Here is a 26,905-nt window from a genome sequence, read left to right as displayed (position 1 = left end):
TATATATGAGCGGTCTTGAACTGGAGGGCCCTCCAACCTCTAAGGCCCACTTGAGGACCAATGCCTAGACTCATGTCCCCTCAAGGACCAGGGGAGTGTCCCCTCTGGTCCATCTCGAGTTCACTGGAGTAGGTCTCTGTGCTGTATGTTCATGCTCACTGGTGCCTAGCAATCACCCTTATTGCCCTGTGTCTGTTCATCTCCTGGCCCAGCCCCGAAAAGAATGGGAGAGTCCTCCTAGCACGCCCCGTGTGTGACTGCCAGGCTCATCTGCTCTGGAACCGGCCTCGATTTGGAGAGATCAATGATCAGGACAGAACTGATCAGTACGTCCAGGCCCTGAGTACGGTAAGTGTCCAGCCCCTTGGGTGGATGTGGACCATAAGGGGTTTGTCCCACGGATCCCAGCTTTTTGCTTGCTTATAATTTGCTGGTTTTGTTTTCCTTGCTCCCTTGTCTGTCCGTGAGTGGCTTCAGCCTGCTCCTTCTGGGCAGGCATTTGGGCAGAGGCTGGGGAGCTTGTTTCTGACTACCTGAGGGCTCTCCTATGAGAGCCTCTGACTCCAAGCCTCCCCCGGCCCCTCCTTTGTCCTCTAGACACTTTGCCTTTGTGGTCAGCAGGGGTCCTGTAGGTGACCCCTGTGGATTCAGCCACCCCATTCTTCCTTTCTTCTGCTTCCATCTTTCTAAAATTTTCTAAAATGTAAATCTGGTCATGTAACTCTCCTGAAAACCTTTGCTCCCTGCCGCCTATAGCAGGGGTCTCTCAGCCTGAGGACCACACACAAGGTTTGAAGGGGGTATCTCTGGACCCCTTGGAGTTGTATGCAGAGATATGTGTCATGTGTGCACATGCATGCATTTTGGTGGGGTGAGGGGAGGATCCCAGCTGTCCTAAGTTTCTCTCAGAGGTGTCTGTGACCCGTAAAGGCATTCCTGCTTTTGGCTCTCGTCAGGCCCATAGCTGCTGTGATGTAGGAAAGAGGCCTGTGGTCGTGGCCTGGGAGGTGGCCTCTGGTAAACAGGGCAGATTTTCAGCTGGGCTTTCTTGAGGAGAGTCTTTCCTGACAGTGGGCGGGTACGTGGGAAGGTGGGGCTGGTTACCACGTGGGCCTGGGAAGCAAGTATGGCTGGTGTTGGGGACACAAGAAAATCCAGCTGTGTGCTGTAGGGGTGGAGTGAGGAGGAGATCAGACAGAATGATCAGAGTGATTTAGGGAGTCAGACGGGGCGTGTTTCTGTCAGTTTGCCAACAAGAGTTTCTTGACATTGTAAGAAAACCTGTGCTGAGGTTGCTCTTTTCCTGCAGGTGCTGAAGCCAGACAGTGTCTGCTTGTGCATCAGCGATGGCAGCCTGCTCTCCATGTTGGCCTATCACCTCGGGGCAGAGCAGGTACTGGACATGTAACTTCTACCAGCTTCCTGAGGGTGGCTTTTGAGTTAGGGTGTCATGTGATCTAGGTACACAGTTTTGTGACTAAAGCTTTTTGCAGGTGCACCTGCCACACTTGTGGCATGTTTGGGTTAGGGACTGAGGGGTTTGTTGCCTTGTGTGCAGGCAGGAGTCAGGCTATAGCTGTTGCCATATAGCTCCCAAGTCTGAGTCTGCCATCTTCCTAGGGTCAGTGCAGAATGTTGTTCTGTCCCAGGGGCTAATGAACACAGGTAGAGTTGGTTAGGTGTTGCCCTCTGCCTTGGAGTTGCATTTTAACCTTTAATTTCTTTCTCTGTTAAGTAAATCTCCCACAGCTAATAGCGTGGTATTCTCTTTAGGTATTTACAGTAGAGAGCTCAGCAGCTTCTCATAGACTGATGAAAAAAGTAAGTGATAATTGTTGTTACCGAATAATGAGGGGACCTGGGGGGCCTGCCTTCCTGAGTCTGGGATTGATCGCTTTGAAGCAGCTTCGGAACCAAGGGAACTGGGAGAAGTAGCACCTGCAAGTGAAGCTCTCGTGACTCCCGTGCTGAGAGCTAGCCTGGAAGTCTTCTAGGGCTGTCATTGAATAGCAGTGAGTGTTTAGACTCTCCTTTGTTTTTTGTGGCTAAAGAAGTGTAGGCTTTTCTCCTCACTTCACATAAAACTAAAAAAACTAAAATCTTTGCAGTGATAGAATTCAGTTTGTTTCTGGGTCACCAGCGCCCAGGGAGTCACTGCTCACAAACTGGCTTGATTGGTTGGTTCCGTGATGGTGTTTCTCCTCCTGGCCAGTGATTGGTTTTGATTTCCTCTCTGAAGGATAACCCACCTCCACCAGACTACAAGGCTCCACCACTGCTAAGTCCTGCTGATGTGTCTACAGGAGAGATTTCTTATGCTCTTACGACATTTCACTCGTGATCTCCCCTGTGGTCTATAGGACGCTCCGGTGGGGAAAAGTTCCACAAAGCAGCTGAAGGTGGTGCTCCAGAACTATTTGGCCAGAGAACTGCAAACAGATAAAGCAACTTTGAATTGTTTTTTTTTTCCTGGACAAAAACAATACTTTTGTTTTCTCTCTAAGATCTTCAAGGCTAACCACTTGGAAGATAAAATTAATATGATAGAGAAACGGCCTGAATTATTAACACCTGCAGACTTGGGGGATAAAAAGGTGAGGAGCAAGCGCTCTGCCTTTGCACTGGACAGTATGGCTCTGAGACGGCCCCTTCTCTGGGCCTCACTGTGGGTCCCCTAGTACCTCACCAAGCTAAGGACTCAACACTGTTGCGGATGTGGTGAGGTTTGCAGAGATGCCTGCTGAGCAAATACTTGTACTCCTCAACTCTCACTAATCTCTGCTGCTTCAGTGAGGGCAGAATGGCTCTGCTGGGACTGATAGCATCACGTCATGTCCTCCCTTTTTCCTTCATAGCACTGCTGTCCTCACTTAGTTTCCCATCCATTCCTCCTGCCACAGCTGCGCTTCAGTCCCCTGTGTGTGCCTCCTGTCCCTCAGTAACCTTAGCTGTTAAACTTGCCATCCCTGCTGGCTTCATCTCACTGTCCTCCAGGACCCTCACAACCCAGGGACCTCTCCCTCCTCAACACACTTCTGTTTAGGTTCTTAAGAGACTGACTGACTTTTCATGGTTGTCCTTTTATCTGGCTGCTCCTCTCAGCCCTTCATCGGTCTCTTCCTTCACTCGATCCTCCCCTACAGATGTCCTTGGTGATAGCTTTTCTGACTCCTATTTGTGCATTTATTCATCTAATCAGCAGACCCTCACTGATCATCTGCTGTGGGCCAGGTACTGTGCTGAGAATACTGGGTGGCCTATGTCCCTACTTCTGTGGTGCTCTGAGCCTGGTGAGGGAGGCAAATGAGTGCTGATAATACATTGTCAGGATAAAACTGAGTAGGGATGTAATCCTGGAAACCCTTCCTGATGCTCTGACCTCTGGGTCCCTCCATGCGCCCCTTCCTTGCCTCTGTCAGAGCTTACCGCACTCTGAGGACAGCCCCCAGCCTCATTTGCTCCTTCTTCCACTCTGCACTCCTGAGGGCAAGGCTCATGTCGGTTTCTCATCTTTATATCCCCAAAGACAGTGCAGACCTTGACATGCTTGTTTGTCAACTGACTGGCTGACTGAGTGCATGAGTGAGTGAGTGAGTGAATGAATGAATGAATGAATGAATGAATGAGTGAGCCTGTGAAACTTGTGACCTGTCCTTCACTTGTGAGCTGAAACCTTTTGACTCCCTGGCCCTGCTTCTCGCTCTGATCGCCAGGTCTCTCTCCTCCTGGGTGAGCCGTTCTTTACCACCAGCCTGCTGCCCTGGCACAACCTGTACTTCTGGTATGTGCGGACTGCTGTGGACCGGCACCTGGGGCCTGGTGCCGTGGTGATGCCCCAGGCTGCTTCGCTGCATGTGGTGGTCGTGGAGTTCAGGGTAGGCTACCCAGAGGTTTTCTTGGAAAGGGTGGGTTGGGGTGGGGTAGGGCTTGGGGGACTTTGTTTTTTTTGTAAAGACCTTGAATGCAGATGGAGCAACTCGGGTCTTAATGACTTGGGCCTCTGCTTTTCCATATCAGCACACTGCAGGGCTGAGTAGAAGAGGCTTGCCTTTGTAAAAATGCAGTAATTTGGCACATGAAATGGAAATGGCTGTGTGTTGTTGTTTTACAATTATGGCTTATCAGAATAATTTAAAAATATAAATTAAGAGTTTCAGAAGACAAGCTGTGCAGCTTGCTCTGCTCTCATTAAGAGCTGAGGCTCCAGTTGTTAAAAGCATTTCGAAATGGACAAGTCAGCTTCTTTATGCAAGAAAAAATTGAAAAGCTTCTTTTTAATTTTCTTATCAAAGCAGAACCACAGTCACAAAGTCATTTTGGAAAAGGCATTCTTTATTAAAAGGGTTTTGAAATGCTTTTAACCTGAAATGTGGAGTGAACCTCTGATATTTCTTTGATAAGAACGGCTTTATCCATTGGTAGCTTAGTGGCTCCATTGCTTAATTTTCTGGGCATTTCTTCTGTGCTGTTTATTCACTTGATCACATTTCCATGTGAATTCTCGTTTTTATATCTAGACAGGAGCTGTGGGGAATGATGCTTGTTCTCAGGCGTATGTCCAGGAGACAGAGGTTACAAAGTTGACTGGCCTGAGTACACCTCTGGTCCCCGCCTTCCCATCATTCTCACGCTCTTTGTGGGCGCAGGGCCCCGAGGACTGGTTTACAGATCTCTTCCCAGTGAACCAGTGTTCAAGATGGACAGGGAGTGAGAAACCCTAGCCTGGTAGCTCTGGCCAGTTGTCCCCCATAGGAGAGGGTTTGGGGTCATGGGAGGCTTTGCAGGTTTGATCTTCGTTCTTTGGTGTCTCTGAGTCCCTTCAGCCATGAAGATCTCTTCCGGGTCTGTGGGAACAGCAAGGTGTGCCTCATGTTTGGAGCTGGGGCAGCCCCCTAACTCATGGACCCTTCTTGCTCTTGTCACCACACTGCCGTGCCCCTAGGTGGATGTGGACATTTGTGTGCTGTCCCACAGAACCCTTGGCATGGCCTGCCCACCTGCCCCATTGGTGGGTGTGGATGTCAGTGTAGGCTGCACCTTCCTTACAGGACCTTTGGCGGATCCGGAGCCCCTGTGGTAACTGTGAAGGCTTCGATGTGCACATCATGGATGACATGATTAAGGTAGGCAGGGCCACAGCTCCCACCTGCAGTGTCACACTCCCTACTCCCCCTCCACTCCACATAGCCACAGGCTTCTGACAGGGATGTCTGGCTTCCATGGAGGGACTTAGGCTGGACAGTGCAGTCAGCATGCATAGAGCTCCTCTGCTGGGGACAGTGAGGGCAGGTATATCCATTCTACTTGGTTCACCATGAGCACGAGCCTGAGAGCCATTGTGTCTCAAAGTCTGGTATTAGGCAATTCTCGTCCTGAGCTATAATCCCTGATTCAGAATTTTGGGCTAGGGCCCCTCGTCACCGGGCCACCGGAACTGCTCCTGCCAATGTCAGCAGCTTGTTCCCGGTTGAGACAGTCTTTAGAAGGTGGGGCAGGAATGTGGGAGGAGGGTCCTGCAGGGTTATTTGTACATAGTAGGGGATCAAGTCAATCACGAGGGACTGCATCTCTGGGAACCCAGGGCAGTGATGAAGGTGCTAATGAAACTCAGCTCTGTGAGGATCAGCGTGAAGAGTCATGATGCAGCCCTGTGAGAAGGGCAGGGCAGGGAACACCATCCCATTTTTATATATTAATAGAATTTGCAAAAAAAAAATTCACACAGACAGAGGAAAAGGGGTGGAATACGGGACACCAAAATGGTAGCTGTGTGATTAGGAAGTGGTTAATGTTTTTCTCTTTTTGCTTATCTTTCTGCTTACGTTTTTCTGTGGCAATTGTGGATTGTTTGTATAAACGTTTTTTAAGTAAATAAATCCGTTCACTTGAAAAAAGGGACATTTTCATTTTGCATCTTACCTGCTCCTCCACAGCAGACCACTGACTGTTCCATGCTTTTAGAAATCTCCTTTGTGCCTAGTCACTGCACACTCCAGCTCCCTCTGGCCACTCCTCAGGCTCCTTACTGGGCTCCTCCACCCCTTCCCATCCCTTAAGGTGTCGTGTTCTAGGTCTTCCTGAGGCCCCTGCCCTGACTCTGCTCTCCCTGACTGTCCCTGTCCCCCATCTTTCCTGGCCAATGTCTTCATCTCTCCTGAGCTCAGATAAAATAGCTAAGAGTGGTGGCCCCTCTACTGAGATGTCTTCATGCACTCTGACCTGATGCTCCAAAGTCCCACCTGTTCTTCCCCCATCCCCAGCCTGGCCCCTTCCAGTGGTCCTGTCCTAGACCTGCCTCCACTTCATACCCGACTGCTGGGCTCAGGACCCCTGTGTCTTCCCAGACAAGTCCTCGCCTTCACGTGCAGTTGGTTATCAGGTTCCATAACCATCAGGTCCTCACTGAGCCAGTTTCTTCCCCTGTTGCTGCTGATCTGGTCTGGGCTACTTTCGTTTCTTGCCTATGACCACGTATCCTCTCTCTCCTGGTCAGCATTCCTCTACACAGAGCCCAAGTGAATCTGTAGATCCAAAGTCTAACCCTATGGGAAAACGCTGTAGGACTCCCTGACTCCCTGCCTCTACTCTTACAGTCCCCTGCTGCTTGGCCTGTCCTGGTTTGCTCTCCATCCTCTCCCTGCTGGGCCTCTGTCCACTCTCCTCCTTCCTACCAACTCCTGTGTGACCTTCAGGAGGCAGCCCAGCGATGACCCCTCCAGCAGCTTTCTTGCGCAGCCCCATTTTCAGCCGGAGGTCATTGTCCCCCAGGCACCACAATCACTTATCTCCCAGTTGTCTCCATCTAGACTGAAAGCCTTATGTGCACAGGCAGTTGTAGTGCTCAGTAAGGGTCACTGAGTAGGTGAGTGTCCAAATGGCAGGTGTTTTCACAAATACAGACATTTAGCCCTCAAGGTAGTTTGTGAGATGGGCAGTGTCATCCAGTTTTAAAAGGGAGAAAATAAAGCTTAGAGCAACTTGCCATGGAGACGGCTCGTGAGTTGTGGCAGGGAACAGAGAAGCCAGTTGGTCTGATCCAGGCACCCGTGGACCTTTTGTGAGGACTCCCTACCCCATGTGACTGTGGCAGTTACATGGGGCAGACATGAGCCCCTTGTCCCATGGCTGCCAAGTTCTACCTCTGCAGACCCCTGCCTTCCCTTTTCTTCTCTTCTCAGTGTGCCCTGGACTTCAGGGAGAGCAAGGAGGCCGAGCCCCATCCGCTGTGGGAGTACCCATGCCGCAGCCTCTCCGAGCCCCAGCAGATCCTGACCTTTGATTTTCTGCAGCCTGTTCCCCCACAGCCTATCCGTGCTGAGGGCACCATTGAGCTGAGGAGGTGAGTGTAGGCTCCAGGGTGGGGGCGGTGGGGGAAGGGAGTGGCAGGGGTTGCTCTCTGTCTGGTAGTTACTACCCGAGTGCTTTGGCTGCTTTCATGCGACGGGATGGCTCTCCTTGTCTCTGCCTTGCCCTTTCTGATCTGAAGTGGCCCTGAGTGTACAGGGGTCTCCACAGCTTCTGGGTGGGGAGGGAGAGCCAGAATGAGCTTGCTCATCCTCCCACATCTGAGGCTCCCTGTGAGCTAAGTGGCATGTTACACACAGCTGCAGAGAAATGTGAATCTGGTTGCTATGGTTACCCATTGGACCGTATTCCTAAACTCTCCTGGGAATTGAAGCAGATTAGGAATTGGCAGGGGCTGCCATTGTGATGCATAGTCAGGACCCTCTAGCTCCAGCTTCAGCTCCCTTCAGGGGAGGAGCTGCTTCTTGCTGGGGAAATAACCCATTTCTGACTGGGTGGTGACCATGAGCCCAGAGCCCCTTGGGGCTCCTTTAACAAGGGGAAGGCAGGGCAGATATCCATCTGGGCCTGCCATTCAGGGTATCTGGGAGAAGTCTTCTAGCCTTTGATGCCCAGGCTGCACTTTGAGCCTTCTGGACCAAACCTTTCCATGACCTCAGGCCGAGGAAGCTGGTCCTGCAGCCTGCTGGCCCTGCCCCATGGTTACTCTTGAGTGCTTGGCCAGGCTCTGAGGAGCCATTGGGGGCTTTGGGTTGTGGCTTTTCTTGCTCAGCATTTTACTGCATGGCCTTTAGTCAGGTGGTGTGTTAGGAGCCTCCTGACTCGGGGCGGGGTGGGGGATGGAAGTGGGAGAGACCAGAGGTTTCTGGAAAGCAGAGGGGAGCCATGGCCACGCCCATCCACCTCTCGTGTGGCTGTTTCTTTTTGGCTCAATGTTCTCCCTCCCCCGCCCCCAGGTCTGGGAGGAGCCATGGGGCTGTCCTGTGGATGGAATACCACCTGACCCCGGACAGCACGGTCAGCACTGGCCTCCTGAAGCCTGCAGAGAACAAGGTAGTGCTGTGTGCTGGAGTCCCAGCGTGGGCCAATCTGAGAGGAGGTGCTGCCGTCACACCTGCCTGAGCTCTGGGTGTTCCTGGCGCATGTGGCCGGATAACTCTTCCGTGGCCCTAGGTCACCCGGCCGTGAGCAGCAGCTTCTCACTGAGAGCTGCCTGGGCTGGAGGCTGGCCAGGAAGGGGCTTGGGTGCCAGGAGCCCTCACCACCTTCTTACTGCTTCTCCTGCAGGGGGACTGTTGCTGGAACCCCCACTGCAAGCAGGCCGTGTACTTCTTCAACACCACACAGGACTCCAGAGCACCGCCGGACAGCCCACGGACTGTCAGCTACACTGTGGCATTCCACCCTGACACTGGAGATGTCACCATGGATTTTACGCTCTCAGATGCCCTCACTTGTTGAGAAATAAAGTGGCCAAGGGCTCCGGGCTCTGAATGGTGTGGCTTTCTGAGAAGGAAGGTGAAGGCACCTCTCCTTTCAGGGCCCAGCTTGGCCTCTGGGCTTGGAGGAAGTCTCTTCCCTTTTTGTGTTTCTGCACCGCCAGCTCCTTGCTCCAGATATGGCAGGAAGCAAGGGTTGCTTTGGAGCTGAGGAGGGGCCAAAGAGCCCACCCTGTAGTTGTTTTGAAATGCTCAGAAAGCTCCAAACTGTGAAAGCTCCTCCTGTCCTTCCTGGAAGGGAACAGAATCTGAGTTGGCTGGGCTGGTCAGGTTGGGGTGCTCTCAGCTGTGCAGTTCCAGGAGGGCGTGCTGCTCTTTTGGGAGCTAGCCTAGCCTGGCCTGCACTCTGGGAACCTCTGGGTCCCACCTGCCTGCTCCAGCTAGGGGGACCCTCTAGGGGCAGAGATGCTGAGTTGTGGCTGGGTCCCAGGCCTTGAAGACCCTGGCAGGACCAGGCCAAGGACCAGGTTCAGACCCTTTCACTTGCTAGGTAACAGCAAGCCACATTTGTATAGGTCTGGCCTCTGTGCAGCACCAGCAGGTGACTCAGATGGACACCTGGACACCAAGCTGCTGTTCAGAGGACAGGGTGGAGACTGTCCCAAAGCGGTTCCTGAGATGCAGACCCAGACACCAGCCATCAGGATAAGGGAGCCAAGAGGTACAGCCCTTTCCTGTGTGCCCCCTTTTCTAGCAGAGGAACTTCATCCCCTGGAAGTCTGGGTACAAGTGTGGTCATGCCAGCCCCGCCTTGCCTTGTCAGGAAGGCCAGAGTCCCAGTGAGGCCCCAGCCTTGCTTCTCCCCACACTCAAGGTACCCTTCTGCTATTGGCTCCCAGTTCCAGAGGGAATGAGTAAGAGAACCCAAGTGGCCTGGTTTTCTGGTGGTTCAGGGCAGACCCAGGCTGTGCCCATCCTGTCGGGGAGAGGCAGGAAAGGCAGACCCCACACAGCGGTCTCCCCACAGCCCCACCTGGCCACCCAGCCTCTTGGAGTCAGAGCAGAGCCCAGCCCCAGCTTCTCACTCAAATAAGTAGAGAACACCAGCCTTGAGCCTCACAGTTTTATTTTCTCATTATCCATCCTTCCTTTCAGCACCAGTAAAGGAAAAAAAAAACACCTTTCCTTTCAAAATATGTGTTAAGATTGTTTTTCTTCTAGGGAAGAATTGTCTGGATATATATTTGATAATGTTTTTACCAAAATCTTAGGTGTGCTTACCATATAAAACCCCTAATGTCCCATGAGGATACCATACAGAAAAAAAATACAGAAATTAAAAAAGTGTTTTTTTTTTCCTTTTTTAAAACAGTATTTCTAAATCTTAGCAAGTTAATACAATAGTTAAAAAGCATCAAGATTAATATCCATACTTAAAACTCAAGGTGGTTTGGACAAATGAAATGACTGTTTTCTTCCAAAGCTGACCCTTGCCTCCTGGCTTCTCTGGAGGCTGGGCCTGGGGCAGGTGTGGGGCCTTGGTTGGGGATTTAGGTGACCCCGTATCTGTCCCTCCCAGGCCTCAATGCCGCAGAGTCTGAGATCCTGGCAATGTGTCTTTTCTTTCTTTTTTTAAAAACTGAAATGGAAAAATCTGGCTTGTGCGTGACCCTGGGAGTCCACAGGCTTGATGGAACATGTGGCTGGGCAATGGTAGCCTCGGTGCTGAGACCGTGCCGGAGGGAGTGTCAGGGGAGCAGGGTTGGGGGGAGCGCAGGCCAACTCTGCTCTGGACACCAGGCAGGCTGGGCAGAGGCAACCTTGTTAGGACAGGAAATGACTGAGGCACAGGGAGGTATGACTTGCCTAAGGCCACCCCATGAGTAGGGAGAGAAGCTTGTGCCCCTGTGCTTTGGCTCCCACCCAGCTGCCCTGGGAGGCAGGCGGCCCCTCTGAGGGGTAGAAGCTGTGCTGGGGTTGCTCTGCTTCAGGAGCCCTGGCTCTGCCTCCACTGCTCTCCTGAGTACACAGCTGACCCGCAGCCTGGGGCCTCAGCTTAGGCCCAGACATAGGCATGGTGCCTGCTCAGTTGAGCCCTACCTGTGAGCAGATTGCTAGCTGCTCTGGGGAGTGGGGGGACCTCTGACCCAGTGAAGCCTAGCCAAGGCCCCAAAGCCATGGCCTTGGAGGAGGGGTGCAGCCAGAGAGGCCAGGGAGGCCTGCACCCTAAGCGATGAGCAGCCCCTCCTGACTCAAGTTGGGGTGAGGCTGGGTGCCTAGCCAGGAAAATGTGCCAAGCAGTGAAGCCCTCAGCCTAGCTGCTACTCTGGCCAGGGGGTTCAGACAAACCAGTGCTGTCACAGGTGTGTCTCAGGAGTGTCCTGCCCCAGCACAGGGCCTGGCCTCTGGCTGGCTGTTTGGCCCCCTCTTGGTCCTTCTTGCAGCTCAGTAGGTGACAAGGCACAGCATCAGGGCACCGGCACCAGGAGGCTCCTGGCAGCAGGGTCCTGATGCACCCCCAGCCTCAGGAAAAATTGGCTTTGAGCCAGGCGGGCACATTGGTCAAGGTGCTGTGAGGAGGGGAGACCAGTCAGGGTTGCAAAGAACAGCCCCTGGAATTGGTGGGGCCTTGTACCTGAAAACAGACAAAACCCTCACTGCTTGACTTTGGGGGGCATCCCCAGGTGTGTTAAAAAGGCAGGTGGGCAGAGGCAGTGCTGCCGTGGGATGGGGAGCTATGGGCTTCACCTGCAGGGTCTGCCACACCATCATGCCTAGGTGCCCGGGGCTGGCCCTGGTCACATGGTGGTAGAGTGGACATCTATGTGCCTGTATGCCAACCAGTACCATTCCCTGTCCAGGGCAAGCAGGGGCCGTTGGCCTTGCCACCCCTGGCCTGCACACTGGTGCGGGGACAGGCTGCCCTGCACCTTGGCTTCCAGCCCCTTCATCCAGGGCCCCCAGGGTTGCTGTTGAGGATGGGCCTGGGAGGGCCCTCTGGGGAGAGCCACAGCCCCACCCAGAGGCAGGTGGAAGGTTCCTGAGCTCAGCCAAGCACGTGGATGGGGACAGTCCCAGGGAGGGATTGGTCCTGAACCAGAGAGGTGTCTGTAGGGGAGGCAGATCAGGTAGAAAGAAGAGGATGTGTTGGTTTTGACAGAAGAGAAGCTACAAATACATCACTTTCAAAATTAGAAGCCCCCCACCCCCCTTAGTTCCCCTTCTTCCTGTAAAAAAGTGACGTTCTCTCCCTAGATTCCTGTCTATGGCTCCATTGCCCACACTGGAGTCTTGGAGGGAGGCTCCTGGCTCTGCTGTGTTGGGGAAAGGGAGCCTGCCAAGAGCAGTGTTCTCCCTCGTGGCTTGCAGACCCTCTCAAGTGAAGGGTTATTTTTGTTCTTAACTTTTTCGTTTTTCTTTTTAAAATGTAATCGCCCTTGAATGCAAGACCCTGGGGAAGAGCCTGGGCTCGCTGGTAACTGGACACAGCCCTCATGGTCCCTGCTTGTGAGCTGTCCCAGCTGGAGGCAGCAAGCCGGTGGCCCTGTGTCCAGGAATGAATGCTTCTTTGGCTGGTTCTGATTGTGTTTGGAGTTTGGCCTTGGGTGAGGCCTGAGCAAGGGGTCTGTGGCTGTGGCGTGGCATGTGGCATGCGGGCAGCGTGCATGCGAGGGTGCAGGCATGCGAGACAACATGGCAGCAGACAGAAGTAATGAACCCTGGACGAAGCTTGAGAAGAGATACAAAGAGTACAGAAACCCGGTTCTCATACTAACCCATGGGTTACAAACTAGGTTGTGCTGTAGATTTGTAGAAAATCACGTTTTGAAAGAATGGCACTGGTTGGGCAGCCTGGACTCCCTGGGCCGGCCTGACTCCTGTCCACGAGTGCCCAGAGGTGCCAGGCAGCGCTGGTTCCAGCTCACTCAGGACTGACCGTGGCTCTCCCGGGCCCCTGCCCGCCTCCCCCAGCACCAGCAGTGCTTGCTGGAGGGGACACAGCCAGGGAGGGACTGCAGTTCACAGGGCTGGCGGAGACCCCGCTGCTGTGATGACGTGGCCAGTCTATGCCTCCTCCTCCCCTGCAGACACCATCAGCCTCATGGCCACCGGGAGGTGGTCAGTCAGGCCCGACAGCTGGGTGATGAAACTGAATTCTTCTACCTCCTGTGAGAGTGAGGAGGGGGCGAGGAAGAAACATCCCAATTAGACCCAAAGGGCATCCTGTAAAGGAGGGGCCTGGCAGGGGTTGGGGCCCTAGGCTGGGGCTGGCCTAGACCTCCTGAAGGTAGAGGGGTGGGAGGACCTCTGGGTCCCAAAGGCCTCCTGGACTGGCAGGTCCCATTTCAGAGGAGAGCTCAGTGCTGCTGAGGGGTACAGGGCACAGGGTCCCTATCTGTGGGCAGGGCCTGGGTGCCCTGCCCAGCCCAGCCCAGCCCCAGACTCACGGCCTTCCAGTCTGGGCACAGCCCCTCCTCCGCGTGCAGCATGTAGTCAATGCGCCTGCCGTTGCCTTTCAGCAGGTCCTTGCGTCCCTTCTGGCCTCCTCCAGGGCTCTTGCTGGTGGGGAAGGCAAGATACTCCCGGCGACCTTCCTCGCTCTCCAAGACCCTGCTCACACAGACAGAAGGCACAAGAAGGGAAGGTGAGCCCCACCCCCAGCCCTGACACCAGGTCCTGAGTGTGGAACCAGGATCTCGCCCCCAAGAAAGACCAAACCCCTGTGTTTGAGATCTATCTTCCCCATGAGCCCAAAAAGGAATTGGGATGGAGGGAGACGGAGTCTGAGCCTGCGAGTTCCAGACGGAATTGAGCCACTCCAGGACAGCCCCATGTCCACCTTGGAAAGCCAGCACTCGCCTTCCCTTTCTGAACTAGGATGTTGGCACCACCCAGAGCCTGTGACCAAGTTGGGGACAGAATTTTCATCTCGTCTCCAGGATGGGGTTCTGCTCTGAGCTAATAGGGGCCTGTTTTGGGGAACTTGGTCTTTACAGTGAACCTCAGGGACCTTTCTCTTCTGGAAGTCCCCAAACGGCCCCCTACCCCCTTACTCATGACTCCTGTTTTAAGTAGCAGTGGGGCAGGGTAGCCAGGAGAGTACCCAGGCCCCATCCCAGGGCTGGACTCCTATGTCATTCTGTCCCTGAGTGGCTGTGCCATCAAACCTGAGCCACCATTTTCTCTTCTAACACAAGAACAACTGCTGTGGCCCTAGGACACTTCAGGGACCAGGTGTGCCAAGAAAGGAACAAGGTGGGATGTGGCTGTCATTTCTCAGAGGAAGGTAACTGATATTAGTGCTTAAATGCTGGTCAGGGTTCTTTCTATAGGGAGGGCAGGGCACTCAGGTGGAGCATTACACCCTGAATCTGGGTCTTCTGTCTCCTTGTCTGCCATCTGCTTCTTGTCAGGTTTCCTCCAGAGCCTGGACACCAGTGGGGAGGAGCCTTCAAGGGACCCCCCATCATGGAGGACTGGTTCAGGCCAGTGCCAAGGGTGAGAGGCATAGCCCCTGAGAGATACTGCACAGGCCCGCCCAGCCACCTAACGCCTGGACAAATGGACAGGGCACCTGGACAGGCATGGCCAGCAAATGTGGATTTCTACGAGGTCTTTATCAGCCTTGAGATAAATAACACTAATGACATGCAGAACATGGTTACATAGCAGAAATGTAATCCATTACTGTCCTTTGCCTTTGATAATTAATTACAGCATCAGTGATCTAAGAGTTACTGATAGTCATTTTTAAATCATCATCTCATAAAAAGATAATTTTCTTGGCATAGGATGATGTTTCAAATTTAGTCTGTAATCTAATTAATTGGCTCAAATTAGCTACAAGGAGCCATTGCCGTGACTGTGTGCAGTTTCGGGCTGTGAATTATAAATTGGCTCTGCTGCTGGCCTCTCAAATGTGTCCTTTATGGAAGTCTTGTTGGGTTCAAGAATGCAGTTTGACTGGAATAGAACTGTCTCTATTTTGAAAATGACTAGCTTGTGTTAGCTCTGTTCCTGTTTTCATTTGCCTAGTTGGTAACTACCGCAGACGGCATCCCGAGGGCTCTTCAACAGGGGTCTGCGCAGTGCTTGGTCTCACCCTGGGAGATTCTGGTCCTTTTTTCTGTGCCCAAGGCAGGCTGGGTCTTGGGACAGGACAAGCTCTTGTAGAGTGGGCCAGGCCTCTGGGTGCTGGTATAGGAAATGCCACCTCGAGACCCCAGGCCTACTCAGAGGTTTCTCCTTGGTAAGGATACCTCTGGGGTGTGAGGTCCACCACGGCCTTCGCCTGCCCCTCAGCTTGCATCCCTGAGGCTCTCACAGTCGTCCTTTCACGGAGCTGTGTGCTCTCATCTGACCACAGAGCCCATCTCTCCACACTTGAGTCCGGGCTCAGTGCTCCTCCCAGACCTAGGAGATGCCTGGATCTGCCTACCCAACCTGACCACAGCAGCATGAGTGCTAGACACTTACTTTTGCAGATTGTCAGGGGTGCAAACTTCCTCATCATAGAGACCGTCCTTGTCCAACAGGGTACCTGGGGATAAGGGGATGAGAGTGGTCACTGCGGGCAGGGCCCAGCCAGCCTTGAGGAGGACCGCCTCTCTAGGGCAGGAGGGGTAGGCGAGAGTTTCTGCTGACCTGGTGGCTAAGTGCCCCCCAACCACCGCCCCCAGCAGTAGGGATTTAGGGACAGATCCTAGAGGTCTGTCCGGTCTCTCTGGGAAGACTGCGGAGTCAGGCCTCAGCACAGTGGGCTCAGGCCTCAGCAGTCCCTTTGCCTTCCTGCCCCAGCCCCTGGCCCCAGCCCCAGCTCCAGCTCACCAATTGCCCACAGCTTCTCCTCCCCAGGCCCCAGGCGGCAGGGGTCCTTGTAGCGTGTAAACAGGGAGTGCTGCTGCTCCAGCTTGTCGTCTGTGCAGGGAGGAAGGGAGGGAAGGGATGCTGTGGGCCTCTGGGTATCTGGCCTGTCTTAGAGGGCCACCTGCCTCTGGTTCCGGTCATTTACTCTGAGCCACCAGGTCCCTATCACTCAGTAACTGCCTCTGGATAGGGTCTGTGGCTCATCTGTCACTGGTTTTCTGTATCTTTGAAAATCCCACCCTCCTGCCCCCCACCACACACATGCTAGTGTTCAGCTTTCCTTCTGTCTGAGGACAGTGGTCACTGTCCCACTTTGGCTTCAGGGGACAGTGATCTTGAGGCCTTCCCAGATTCTGTGGCAAACCCTGGGGCCCTGGCTGATGCTGCCACAGCCAGGACTCCTGCCCTTCACTGTCCTGGGTGCCCGGGCTGAGTGAGGAATGACCCTACAGGACTCAGAGAGGAAGGTGACCTGTCCTAACAGGTCAGAATTAAAATTAGAATAGGCCTGGTACAAAGTAAGAGCTAAATGAAGTCTTGGTGAATATCATTAGCTGACTCGCCCTTAATCTGGGTTTCAGAGGCTCCCAGCCTTTCCTGCCAGAGGTTCATCTTTAGGGTCTTTGTCTCCAGCAAAGTGACCTCTGAGCTTTCTATGCAGAGCATGGGCTCTTCTCATTCGGGGGTTTCTCGGGGACAGAGAAAACATGGTCTTGCTAACCATCTCATCCCCATGCTCCTGAGGAGTAGGAAGTTCTTCCAGCTGCCTAACAGTCTTTCCAGCTGTGATTGGAACCCATGCTTCCTACAGTGGCCAACCTGAATGAGGAGGAGCATGCCTCACCGGAGGAGCAGTTGTCAAAGTTAAAATCTCCGCAGATGACGTCAAACGCCACCAGCTCCTCGGGGTTGGCTGCGCTGGACGAGGAGGTAGATTTTTGGAAATCAGCCAGCCAGTCCTGAAGCAGGTCCAGCTGCTCACACCGGATGGCACTGTCCTCTGTGGGGCAGAACCACAGAGAGATGATGAAGCAGCAGCCAGACCCCAGCCAGGCTGATCCCAGCCCTCTGGGGGGACATCCCCCACCCGCTGAAGCTTGGCCGCTGGACCATACCTGGCAGGGCGTGCAGGTGTGTACAGGAGATGTACCCGACAATTCTTTGGTCCTGAGGTGTGCTTCCCACCTGCACCTGTGGGGGAGGAGGTGAGGGTTTGGTAACGAGAACTGTGAGTCATCATTGCTCAGGGGGACACTGGTGACTACTGTCCCCCAGCCAGGTCAGACCCTCATTAGCCCAGCTCTGTCAGCTCCTGACTAGACTTGGGCCCAAGGAGGAACAGCACATGTCCTGCTTCCAGGAGCTTCTGGTCCAGTGTGAGAGGCAGATGCATGAAGAAATGGTGAGTGGCACCGACAATTCATGCAGGGCTTTACAGGAGATATGCAGAAGTCACTGAAGATTTCTTCCCTAAGTCCCTGCTGTCTCCTGGTGACCAGAATGTCCAGAGGGATGACTCTCAAGTGCCAGCCCCATGATTCCTTGTCCACTCCTGTCTGGTGGCTCTTTCTTCCTCCCCTTGGTGATACCCTGAACCTGATCACACCCTGGAGCCCGTTACTCAGATGTCTAGATTGAGATCTCCTCTGGAGTGCAGCCCAGCCACAAAGCCCGCCACCCTCCGTCCATTCTGAGAGGCCTTACACCTTGCCCTCTGCTCGCTCTCTTCCCAGTCTCTTACCCTCTGGCTTCATGAGTGGTCGTTTTTCTGCTCTTTGGCTGTGGTCCCCAGTAGTCCCCAGATCTGGGATGACAGCTCTGGCTGTTGTCTCCATGGCATTTGTGTCATGGGCTGACCCCATGCACCCCACAGCCTCCATCCCAAGCCCAGCCCTCCTTCCTCCACAGCAGCCTCTTCATGCCTTCATGCTCCACTCTCCCTAGACTTTGGGTCCTTGCCTCTTGCTCACTTCCTTCACTGGAGAGAGTCCCTAGTAGGTGGAGTGGGGCTGGGGGCTCCTTCCTGCGTCCCTGCCCAACCGCATGTGACCCTGGCAGGCTGTCTCCATAGATTGGTGTAATAAAACTAGTATCTCTATTGTATGTCACAGACAGCTCGGCCCCCAGCAGTGAGCCTGGTATAAGCCTGGGCCCTTGTCAGGCTGTGGTTGGGGAGGTGAGGGATGGCTGCTGAGCCTGCCGGCTCTACCAGGTCCTTTGGTCACGCACATGCTGGAGGCTATGACGCGAGAATCCCTCCCAGCATGCTTCCCAAACCATCCTTGGCTGCCTTTCCCAGAGGCCGCTGGTTGGCTCCTTACCCTCTTTTCTCTGGGCTGTCCTCCCATCTGAACTTCAGCTTTCTTCCCCAAACTTGGCTAATCTGTTCCAGACTGGGTTTTCTATGATGATCTATTCCAGGCCCTGGACCCCAGGGAGTCTCCAGGGAGGAAGACCGTAGAGGCCAGTTCTTGGCTGAGGGGCAAGGTGCAGGGTGGGTGTACCTGGCATCTGCTGAGCACAGCTCTACACGGCCTCCAGCTAAGAGTGGCCTGGACTCATTGCAGTCTTCTGCTCTGAGAGCCTCGGGAGGCTTCCATCCTTTTTACTGCCGAAGTCAGGTTAGCGTTATTCTCCACAGGGACTTTTGCATCATCAAACACCCTTAGCTTTCTACAACTCTTCATCCCTTTTCCAAGCCTGGATCAGTGCACATCTTTCCTTTCCAGTGTCCAGGGGGAATGGACGATTGTTTACTTGATAATGGGCCTGGATTTGGGGCTGTTTATAAACTCACATGTTTACTATTCACTCCTTGCCATATTCTAGACCCAGTCTTCAGCCCAATGGTACCCCCTGCTCCCTACTGCCAGTGCCTCAGAAATCACACACCATTTGTTTCCCCTGTTTCAAAAACACAATGTCCTCCAAGGCCACACGATGGCGCTTCTCAACCCCCTCCCCCGCATTCCTTAGGCCAGGAGTCTGTTACTCCTCATTATTAACCTTTACACCGTGAGCACCCTTGCTTAGTGCCTCATGGACATGGCCTTACTAGAGCCCTACAACAGCTATGAGGATTATACTAAAATTACACTGTAATTGTCCTGGGGTCATGAGGCTCCACTGAGGCCAGCTCACATCTGATGCTCAAATCTGATGTTGCGGCCCATGCCCAGCTCCACCCCCTGCTCTACGCTGCTTTCTGAGCTTTAGTGACTGAGCCAGGGTTTTCAGCAGCCGCCCATTTGATGCTCTTAGTGCGTCAGCCCCTCACTCAGCTCTTCATGTCACCTGCCTGGGCTGAGTCCTGGGCAGAAACGGGACAAGTGCAGAGGCACCACTCAGCTCTGTTGCTGAGGAGAACCTGCTGGGAGGATAGACATGCAGAATGAGATATCTCAAGCCCCCACCCCCTTCCTCGCTCTCAATCAGCCCTGTGAGCTTGCCAAGATCCACTTTATTATGTGTGGGGACTTATTGATTCCTGGCTTGAGTCCTCGGGAGCCGCAGAAGCTCATGTTTCTCTTGCAAAAACAAACAATCACTCCGAGTTTGTGCCTTTAGTCCTGGTGGGCAAAGACTGTCAACAAAGAAGGGTTCAGAATCAGGCTCTCGTAAGTGAGGGAGAAGCTGTTCCAGCCCGCTCTTCTCAGGCTATCTAGGTAGCAGGGAAGCACACTTTACTCGAGGACAGGAAGTGATGGGAAATGTCTCAGAGTAAATGGGAAGGCAGGGCTGGATGGAGAGCCCTGAGTGAAGGGAGCGAGGCTTCTGTACAGCCAAGTCAGCACCTTTCCAGCCCCTGGCTGTCCTGGAGCTAGCGTGGCTCCTGAAACCTCATTTACTTCATTCCTCCATGCAGAGAAACAGGCACACTCTCGCCAACAGAGATGAGCTAGGTCTGCTGTGCTGGGCACAATGGCTTCACTCTTTGTTCTGTCTGATGGGAGAGGCAAGCAGCAAGACACCCGGGGGAAAGGGCTTAGGAATCCACAAAGGAACACTGCTGTGCCAGATGCCGCCGAGGAGAGCTCCACCGAGGTGGGGCAGCCAGTCTGGGGCAGGACCAGGACCAGTGTGTGTCTGGAGCAGAGCCCGGGGACATAGGAGGGGCCCAGGTGAAGGCTGGGCTTCTCCCCCAGGCAGCAGGAAGGGGCAAAAGGCATCAGACCTGGGACAAGAGGAGGATGGATTAGAAGTAGGAGGACACCCCGAAACACACATGGGTGAATGCAGAGGAATGGTGGCTGGGGCCATTACAGTGCAGCTGGGGATTGGTGGGGGGCAGAGGTATCTGCAAAGTGAAACTGGGACCCTGGGTGAGCACAGAGAACCCTCAGCAAGTGTGTAAATGGAGGCCATGGAGTCACTTTCCTGGGGAAGGTGCCTGGGGCCGGCTGGCTGAGATAACCACTCAGAAGTGAAGAGGGCTGGCCAAGTTGGGTCGCCCTGCTGTGAGGGCTGCCAACCCCCAGCTCAGGTTGAGATCTGGGCAGAATGTAGCAGGCCTGGTGTTGCCAGATCTGCCAAGGTGGGGAGAGAAGTTGCAGATTGGGTTTTATGTGAAATAGCTTGATTTTTATGTGTTGGCCAACAAGAAAATTTTTTAATGGCATGGACCACATTCAGCATACCTGCAGACTACTTTTAGATCCAGGAGGTAGAGGGAGCATTAGCATTTAAAGGATGCGCAGGCGACAAAGATCTGGAAGGAACAGGCAGAGAGGTGGATTGGCAGGCAACAAAGATCTGGAAGGAATGGGCAGACAGGTGGGGGTTTGGAGGAAAGCCCACAGCGGAGAGGCTGTCCCAGGGAGACTTGTGATCCTGGTGGGCATGGTGGTCAGGGTGTGCTGGATCAGGGACAAAGATGAGGAGAGGGCATGTGGGTGGCAGGTGGGGTTGCAGGGGACCCTGGCCTCTGAGCCATCTGTAGTAGTAGTAGGGTGGAAGAAGGTTCGTTTCCCTTCACTGCCCCAAGTCTGACACCATGTCCCCTCCTTCCCCAGAAAGTCACTCTGGCTGCTGAGACAAAAATACATCTGTGGAATAGAACGCTGATAGACCACATGCCAAAATGGGGAGGTTGCTCACCTATAAGAGGAATGCCTTCAATTTCAGCAACTCAGACTGTGAGTGGAGAGCTGGGGTCCCCAGTTCTCTGTCTGCTAAGCCACACAAGAGGAAGTGGGGGTCTGGGCACTGGGGTGCGGCCCTTGCTCCAGAGGCTCCGTGCAGACGATCAGCCCGTTACCTCACTCCTGACAGGAGCTTGGCTGACAAGCGGCACTTCCTGAACAGGCCAAGCACGGTCAGAGTTGAGGCCTGGAGATGAGAACCTCACCACGCTGGGCTTCCAGATTAGACACAGCAACACCCCTATCCATTCACGGACCCCCCCTTCTGGGGAGAACTGAGAAGTCTTGAGGGGAATATGGAGAGAACCCACACCCACAGCAGCTGCTGCCTCTGAGGGCACAAAGCTTGTTCTGTAGCAGCTGGCCAAACGATGTTTCAGAAAACTCTGGAAGCACCAAGAGCAGTTTTTGGATAGGGACCAGAAAGTCAACACGCTGAGCATGTCAGCCGCAGTAGAGGATAATGTGTAATGACCAAATTACCATGGTCTAAATCTCTTCCAATTGCATCCAAATTAGCAGAAATAATTATGATTCACTTTAATTAGTTACTATGGAAGTGAAGCCTCGGGCTGGTGGGCAGAGTGCCTGGTGTGGCAGCCGCATGACAGCCAAGAGGGAAAGGGCGTCCTGGCCATGGAGGCTGGTAGCCCAAGGGAGTGGCCTGAGAGCCCAACCTGCAACCATCTGTCTGCAACAGTACAGACAGCCTCCTCATTCTTCACCGCCTGCCATCTTTACCACCAGCACCATGAGAACCTTCTAGGCCTCGCCGCTCACAGGCCACTCCCCACCATGTGAGGAGACTCAGTGTTACCCCACTTTACAGATGGGGAAAGGGTGGCTCAGAGATTGGAGGAAATTGCCCAAGGTCACCCAGCCTGGAGCTTCAGTTCTTGTCCCTGTGTTCCTATTTTCCTTGTCCCCGAGCTGGGGGCCCTCCAGTTCCCATGAAAAGCCTTGTCTGCCCACTGTCCTCCAAGAGAGTGAGGACCCCCTGGCTGGGGCCTGCTTCCACCCACCACTGCTCTAGGACTGGCTGACTGAGGCCTCCTACCTTGAGATACAGCGCTCCCTTTGAGGCCAGGCTGTCGGAGAACCGCCCGTTGGGGTAACAGTGATAGGCCACGTCCATGATGGGGTAGCGGCTGGCAAAGAAGAGGCCGCTGTTGAGATACTTGAAGCTGCAGCAGCCGTGGCAGCCGTAGACTCCGACATCATAGAGGATGTACTCGAAGTAACCATGCAGCTGGTCTTTCAACTTGGCGGCCGCCCGCTTGTCAAACACCTCCTGTAGGCACAGGAAGTCCAGGTTGGCGGGGAAGAAGGCTGAGACCTCGTGGTCAAAGGCCTCATCCGGGTGCCGCCTCCTGCGTGCAGCTGCCTTCTTCACCACGGAGGCCTTGTACGGGAGCTTGCTGTTGGCACCTGGCTCCCCACTGCCGCCGTCGGCCCGTGCCTTCACCAGGGACTCCCTGGAGACTGAGGGGCTGCCCAGGCTTCCCGAGTCCCCATCCTGCTGACTGTGGTTGGGCGTCTCGCCACGGCCAGCCCCGTTCCTGGCCTGGCCCCCAGCAGGGGGGTCGAAGGCTTCGGGGGGCCGGCCCCCCTCATCACCACCGATGCGCACGATGCAGGCATCCTCAAGGCTGCCACTGTCGGTTGCGGCAGGGTCCCCAGAGGCCAGGCCATTGGCAGCCTCGTCACTGGGGTGACGCCCACCGTCACCCTTATACTCCACAGAGGCCGTCCTCTTAATGCTTCCAGGGACGGCCCGGGGCACGCCATCACTTCCCTGCGGTGACACCAGGCTGCTGAAGCTGGCTGCGCTGATGGAGGTATTGGTGGGTGAGTCGATGTAGATTTTGATCTGGGGCCTGCTGGCTCCATTGCGGATTCTCTGCCCAATCTCTTTGGCCCGGGCTTGGGTGTTGAAAACGTTGTTGAACCTGGCCAGTGAATCAGGGAGGAGGCAGAGGTTGGCAGTGGCAAAACAGAAGCTTTTGCCAGGACCTGTACCCTTCCATTCACTGAGCAGGGCTGCCCCGCCGGTAGGGCCCTTGTCCTCCAGCCGGGAGTAGACGTAGGGCCGGCGGGCAGACTGCAGGGGGGACCAGAGGAGGAACCCAAGGAATGCGAAGGGCAGTGAGGCGACCAGGAGGGCCAGGTAGACGGGTGTGAAGAGCACGGTGCAGAGCAGCTGGAGGTAGCACGGGTCGTCAGCCCGCTGGCGCTTCTCGTAGGTGGTGGGTATGAAGGAGGCCAAGAGCCGGTCCGCCAGCCAGTAGCATGGGAAGATGAGGGCCCAGGACACGGCGTGCAGGGCGGACAGACAGCTGTTGGGAAAGGGGGTTGTGTACAAAACCATCGCAGCTCACTGGGTGCCGCGGCCGGCCCTACTACATGGTGTCTGTGGCAGTGCGGGCACTTTCCTGGGTGGGGTGGGTGAGTAGGGGGTAGCTGGAGGAGGGGTCACCTCCTGGTGAGACGGGACTCTGGATGGTCAGCGGCACGTGTTAGCCAGCCAGTCATGGTTCACCTCAGTGGGCCATGCTGGGCCACCAAGGCCTGCTGGAGAACCTGCAAAACAAAGTGAGGAGACTTTCATTCATCTTTAGGGGAGCAGGTCAGATGCTGGGGCCATTGACTTGCTCACCCTGTTCCTGCCTCCTCTGACTGTTCCAAGGACCAGGCCAGAGCCAGCAGGCTCTCGTGGGGTGTTTGGGGCCAGGAGCTGGCCTGGCCCACTCCATTTTCCTGTATGTATTTGGTTCTCTTAGAGTAAACTGCTTGGTGATGTTTGGTTCTCTTAGAGTAAACTGCTTGGTGACATGACTGTCTCTAGCTGACCATTTTGACCTTGTAACCTAATTGGTTGAAAACTGGCCCAGGATTTGGGGAGCCAGGGGTGTGTTCAGAACAGGTGAGGGGAGAGCCTGAGTCAGAGGCACTGCAAACACAGCTGCCTGTCACTGAGTGCCCACTGGGTCAAGACAGTGAGAGAATAAACTGCAGAGAAAAGGCACCAGAGGGTCCTAGGGTGGAGGGCAGTGTGACTGGCAGGACCCCTGGGAGGAGGGTCCCCCACAACTAGGCTCTCACTGTGCCCCAGCTTCCAGCCTCAGACCATCTCTGCCGTCCCACCCCTGCTGACCCCCAGCAGAAATCCCTGCCTGACAAGGATCCAGGCACAGCATGGGCCTTCCCAGGTTCCAGAATGATCAGAGTTACCCAGTTACACGGGACTCTGATGCTCTCTGTGACTTCTGAAGAAGCTCCCTGAGGTTTGAGGGTCGGCCCCAAGCTTCTCTCAGCCCCCAAGATGTAGTTTCAGGGCCCAGCTAAGGTCCACAGCTGCCAGGGTGAGTCACCCCAGGTCCCGACCCCAGCCAGTGCAGGAGCTGCCTTGAATCTCAGAGCAGGCCCAGGGCCCCGCCTGGGAGAGGCCGCAGGTGCAGTCATTGTGCTGAATGTAGAATCAATAAAGACAAGAGTCTGGAGTGTTTACCCAGCCTCCAGGAACCCAAGGCTGATCATTCTGTGGTAAAGCTGGTATAAGCATAACGCAGAGTTTTCATGACCAGATCAGCTGGGGGACCCGTTTCCTGCTCACTGTCTCACTGGCCCAGCCCTGTCTGCCCTGGCACCTTGGTGTCTGTGTCCATGATGCCATTCGTCCTGGCCCCACACCCTCCCTTCCTCCTGCCTTCCTGGTCACCCCAGCCAGGACCTGGGTGCCATGTGGACTCCGCCCTCCCTCAGTCCCTACGTCCCATGAGTCCCTGTTATGTATCCAAGCACCCCTGCAGCCCCTGTGCTGGTCCAGGACTGTGACACACATCACTCACTTTCCTGGCCTCTTCCCCATCAGGCCATCCTCCACATGATGGCTAGAGGGACTCTGTCTAATCTGACCATGTCACAGACGCTTCAGCCCCATTGAGGCCTCGCTCAGCCCTTTTGGGCATTGCATCTCCTCAGCCAGGCCTGCCCGTGTCTGCAGCCCCAGCCACCTTTGTGCTCACCTCCCAGTGGCTGGGGTGTGGTTACTTGTTCATGCCCTGCTATTTCCTCTGGCCCTCATCTAGCCCACCGCTCTTCTTCTAAGATTCAGCTTAGAAATCATCTCCTCAGACAGGCTCTTTTGTCCCCCTTGCCAGGTGGCTTACCTCCACTGTACCCTTTGTGCGTGGCCTGGTCTCTGCAGTTCTAGATCATGAATGCTCACAATGTGAGGCTACCTTCCCAGAAGAACCAGGGACTTCTTGAAAGAAGGGGCTACACTGAGGGTGCTGTGGATCCAGGGGCTGCACCAGGAGGATCTCAGGAAATGAGTGAGTGAATGTTGGTTGATCAGCCCCACAGTGTCAGTCACACTTCCGCGGCCACCGTTTGAACAGAACATAGTGTCTAAAGATGAACCTGAAGCTGGTGGCTGTGTCTGGTTCTGGAGAAAATGTTTCACAAAGGTTTTACTTACTTCAGAGGAAATCACGTTGAAGCAAACACTGGAAGTTTACAGTTTGGAGAAGCAGGTATGTCTACTCACCACAGCCATCTGACTAGGAGCCCCTCCCTCAGGTGTGAGCAATGAAGCTCACCGTCAAGGATGATGATGAAGCCAGAAGGCCATCCTCTGCATTCCTCCCACCCCCATGATATCCTGGAGCCTCAGACTCTACAGTGGCCTTCACCATCTCCCCTACACCCAATCCAGTCTGTCTAGGGACGCTTTGTGCTCCTGTCCTCAGTAACCTCTTTCCTCACCCAGCCCCAACCTGGACTCCCCCATCATCTCAGATGCGCACTGCTGTCTGACCCCCAGGCGCCTGCACCTGCCGGGCTCTCTTCCTGAAACTCCTCTCCTGCCTTGTCTCTATCAGCTTCTCCTTACTTACTTTTCAGGGCCCAGCTGAGATGCCACCTCCTGGGGTAAGGGGTAGGGGTGTCTGCCTTGATCCATCTAAGGCTGCCTGTGACCCCTGAAACCCTCTCCACACTGTGCTGCCCTCCAAGCAGGACTGGCTCATGTTCCACGGAGTGGACGTAGCCTTGTTACGGGTCAGAGGTAAACACAGCCTAGCTTCATAAAAGGCTTCCTGAGAGAAATTCTTAAACCTGTTCTCCTGTGTGTCTCATCCCCAACACTGGCCGATCAGGGTTGGGATCTGCTGTTAGCCATGACAGGGCTATTTGAGGGGCATGGGGGCTCTTCAGCTGCCCTAGGTCTCCCTTACTCCTGCTGTGGCCCCAGAAGCCCTTCTGGGCAGGTTCCCTCCCCAGCCCTGCCTGCAGTGTCAGTGGTAGGCGTGATCTTTCTGCCTCCCCTGAGCAGGTCATAGGGATGTTTTTGGTCTCCATTCAGACATCAATGGGTTTAGGTGGCTGGCAGCCCAGAGGGCTGACAGGCAGCAGTGGCCACCACGACAGTCCTCCAAGATGTGGCAGACCCGAGCACCTCAGCCCTTCCTGCCTGCCATCCTGGCCCTTCACAGCTACCTTGGGTCCCCTGTCCACGAGCCTCCCCTCCCGCAGCGCCGTGGACAGAAGGAGCCTCTAGGGGCTGCCCACCTGCCCTGCTCCTGCATACAGTCCCTGCATCTACTCACAGAAGCTGCTGACGCAGTTGACACAAAAGGGATTGCCACCAGTGGAGCCAGTTTCTAAAGCTCTGTGGTTAATTATTTTGTCTCGGTGAAGTGAAAGGAGGGTAAACAAACAACAACACATTAATTAGTCTGATCTGCACTTTCCCCATGAAAGAGAGCGAGAGTTAAACACTGGGGGCTGGCAGCTTCTCAGAGAACCTAGGATCCTCGGAGGGCTGGCCGGGCAGGATGCAGCACACAGGGCCCAGCCTGCGCCCTTTCCAGCCCAGGTTCTGTCTCCCAGTGAGGAACTCCTGCCCCTCCTCAATGCCCCAGTTCTCCGCTTCCATGTCCTGGCGCTGGCACCTTTGCCACACTGAGTCTGCCATGGGGCTGACAGGTCCCTCAAAGGCCATGTGTGCTGAGCTGTTGCCTGTCAACCCCGCAGGGTGGACTGCTCTTTCAGGTTCCTGTTTTAAAGCCTACAATCACCCTCGGGCTTATCCTTATTCTGAATCCTGGTATGTGGCTTCCAGGATTGCCTGGGATACCATCTGCCTCAATA

At 54.6% G+C, this 26,905-nt stretch overlaps 2 protein-coding genes across 7 annotated transcripts in view; one reads left to right on the top strand and one right to left on the bottom strand.

Moving 5' to 3' along the window:
• The window catches only part of PRMT7 (protein arginine methyltransferase 7), a 33,431-nt gene extending 24,560 nt beyond the window's left edge, over positions 1–8,871 (top strand). For 2 of the 3 annotated variants that reach the window (XM_010962520.3, XM_045522281.2), the window contains 9 exons: positions 213–348; positions 1,310–1,393; positions 1,774–1,821; positions 2,505–2,594; positions 3,714–3,875; positions 5,049–5,123; positions 7,179–7,339; positions 8,262–8,358; positions 8,593–8,871. In XM_010962520.3, coding sequence (XP_010960822.1) covers positions 213–348; positions 1,310–1,393; positions 1,774–1,821; positions 2,505–2,594; positions 3,714–3,875; positions 5,049–5,123; positions 7,179–7,339; positions 8,262–8,358; positions 8,593–8,766 — 1,027 coding nt within the window. In that variant the 3' untranslated portion in view covers positions 8,767–8,871. The remainder of the gene's footprint in view (positions 1–212; positions 349–1,309; positions 1,394–1,773; positions 1,822–2,504; positions 2,595–3,713; positions 3,876–5,048; positions 5,124–7,178; positions 7,340–8,261; positions 8,359–8,592) is intronic. The other variant, XM_010962522.3, reaches the window with a different exon arrangement.
• A 982-nt stretch (positions 8,872–9,853) lies between these two features.
• The window catches only part of SMPD3 (sphingomyelin phosphodiesterase 3), a 79,662-nt gene continuing 62,610 nt past the window's right edge, over positions 9,854–26,905 (bottom strand). For all 4 annotated transcript variants that reach the window (XM_074370530.1, XM_074370533.1, XM_074370531.1 and 1 more), the window contains 7 exons: positions 21,810–23,332; positions 16,727–16,802; positions 16,456–16,611; positions 15,573–15,662; positions 15,222–15,285; positions 13,193–13,355; positions 9,854–12,911 (listed from right to left, as the gene is read on the bottom strand). In XM_074370530.1, the coding sequence (XP_074226631.1) occupies positions 12,810–12,911; positions 13,193–13,355; positions 15,222–15,285; positions 15,573–15,662; positions 16,456–16,611; positions 16,727–16,802; positions 21,810–23,120 (1,962 nt within the window). In that variant the 5' untranslated portion in view covers positions 23,121–23,332 and the 3' untranslated portion in view covers positions 9,854–12,809. The remainder of the gene's footprint in view (positions 12,912–13,192; positions 13,356–15,221; positions 15,286–15,572; positions 15,663–16,455; positions 16,612–16,726; positions 16,803–21,809; positions 23,333–26,905) is intronic.

Source organism: Camelus bactrianus, chromosome 9, assembly GCF_048773025.1.
Source record: "Camelus bactrianus isolate YW-2024 breed Bactrian camel chromosome 9, ASM4877302v1, whole genome shotgun sequence".
NCBI lineage: Eukaryota > Metazoa > Chordata > Mammalia > Artiodactyla > Camelidae > Camelus > Camelus bactrianus.
Note: the sequence above shows the minus strand (reverse complement) of the source record. Positions and strands in the feature narration are given on the sequence as shown.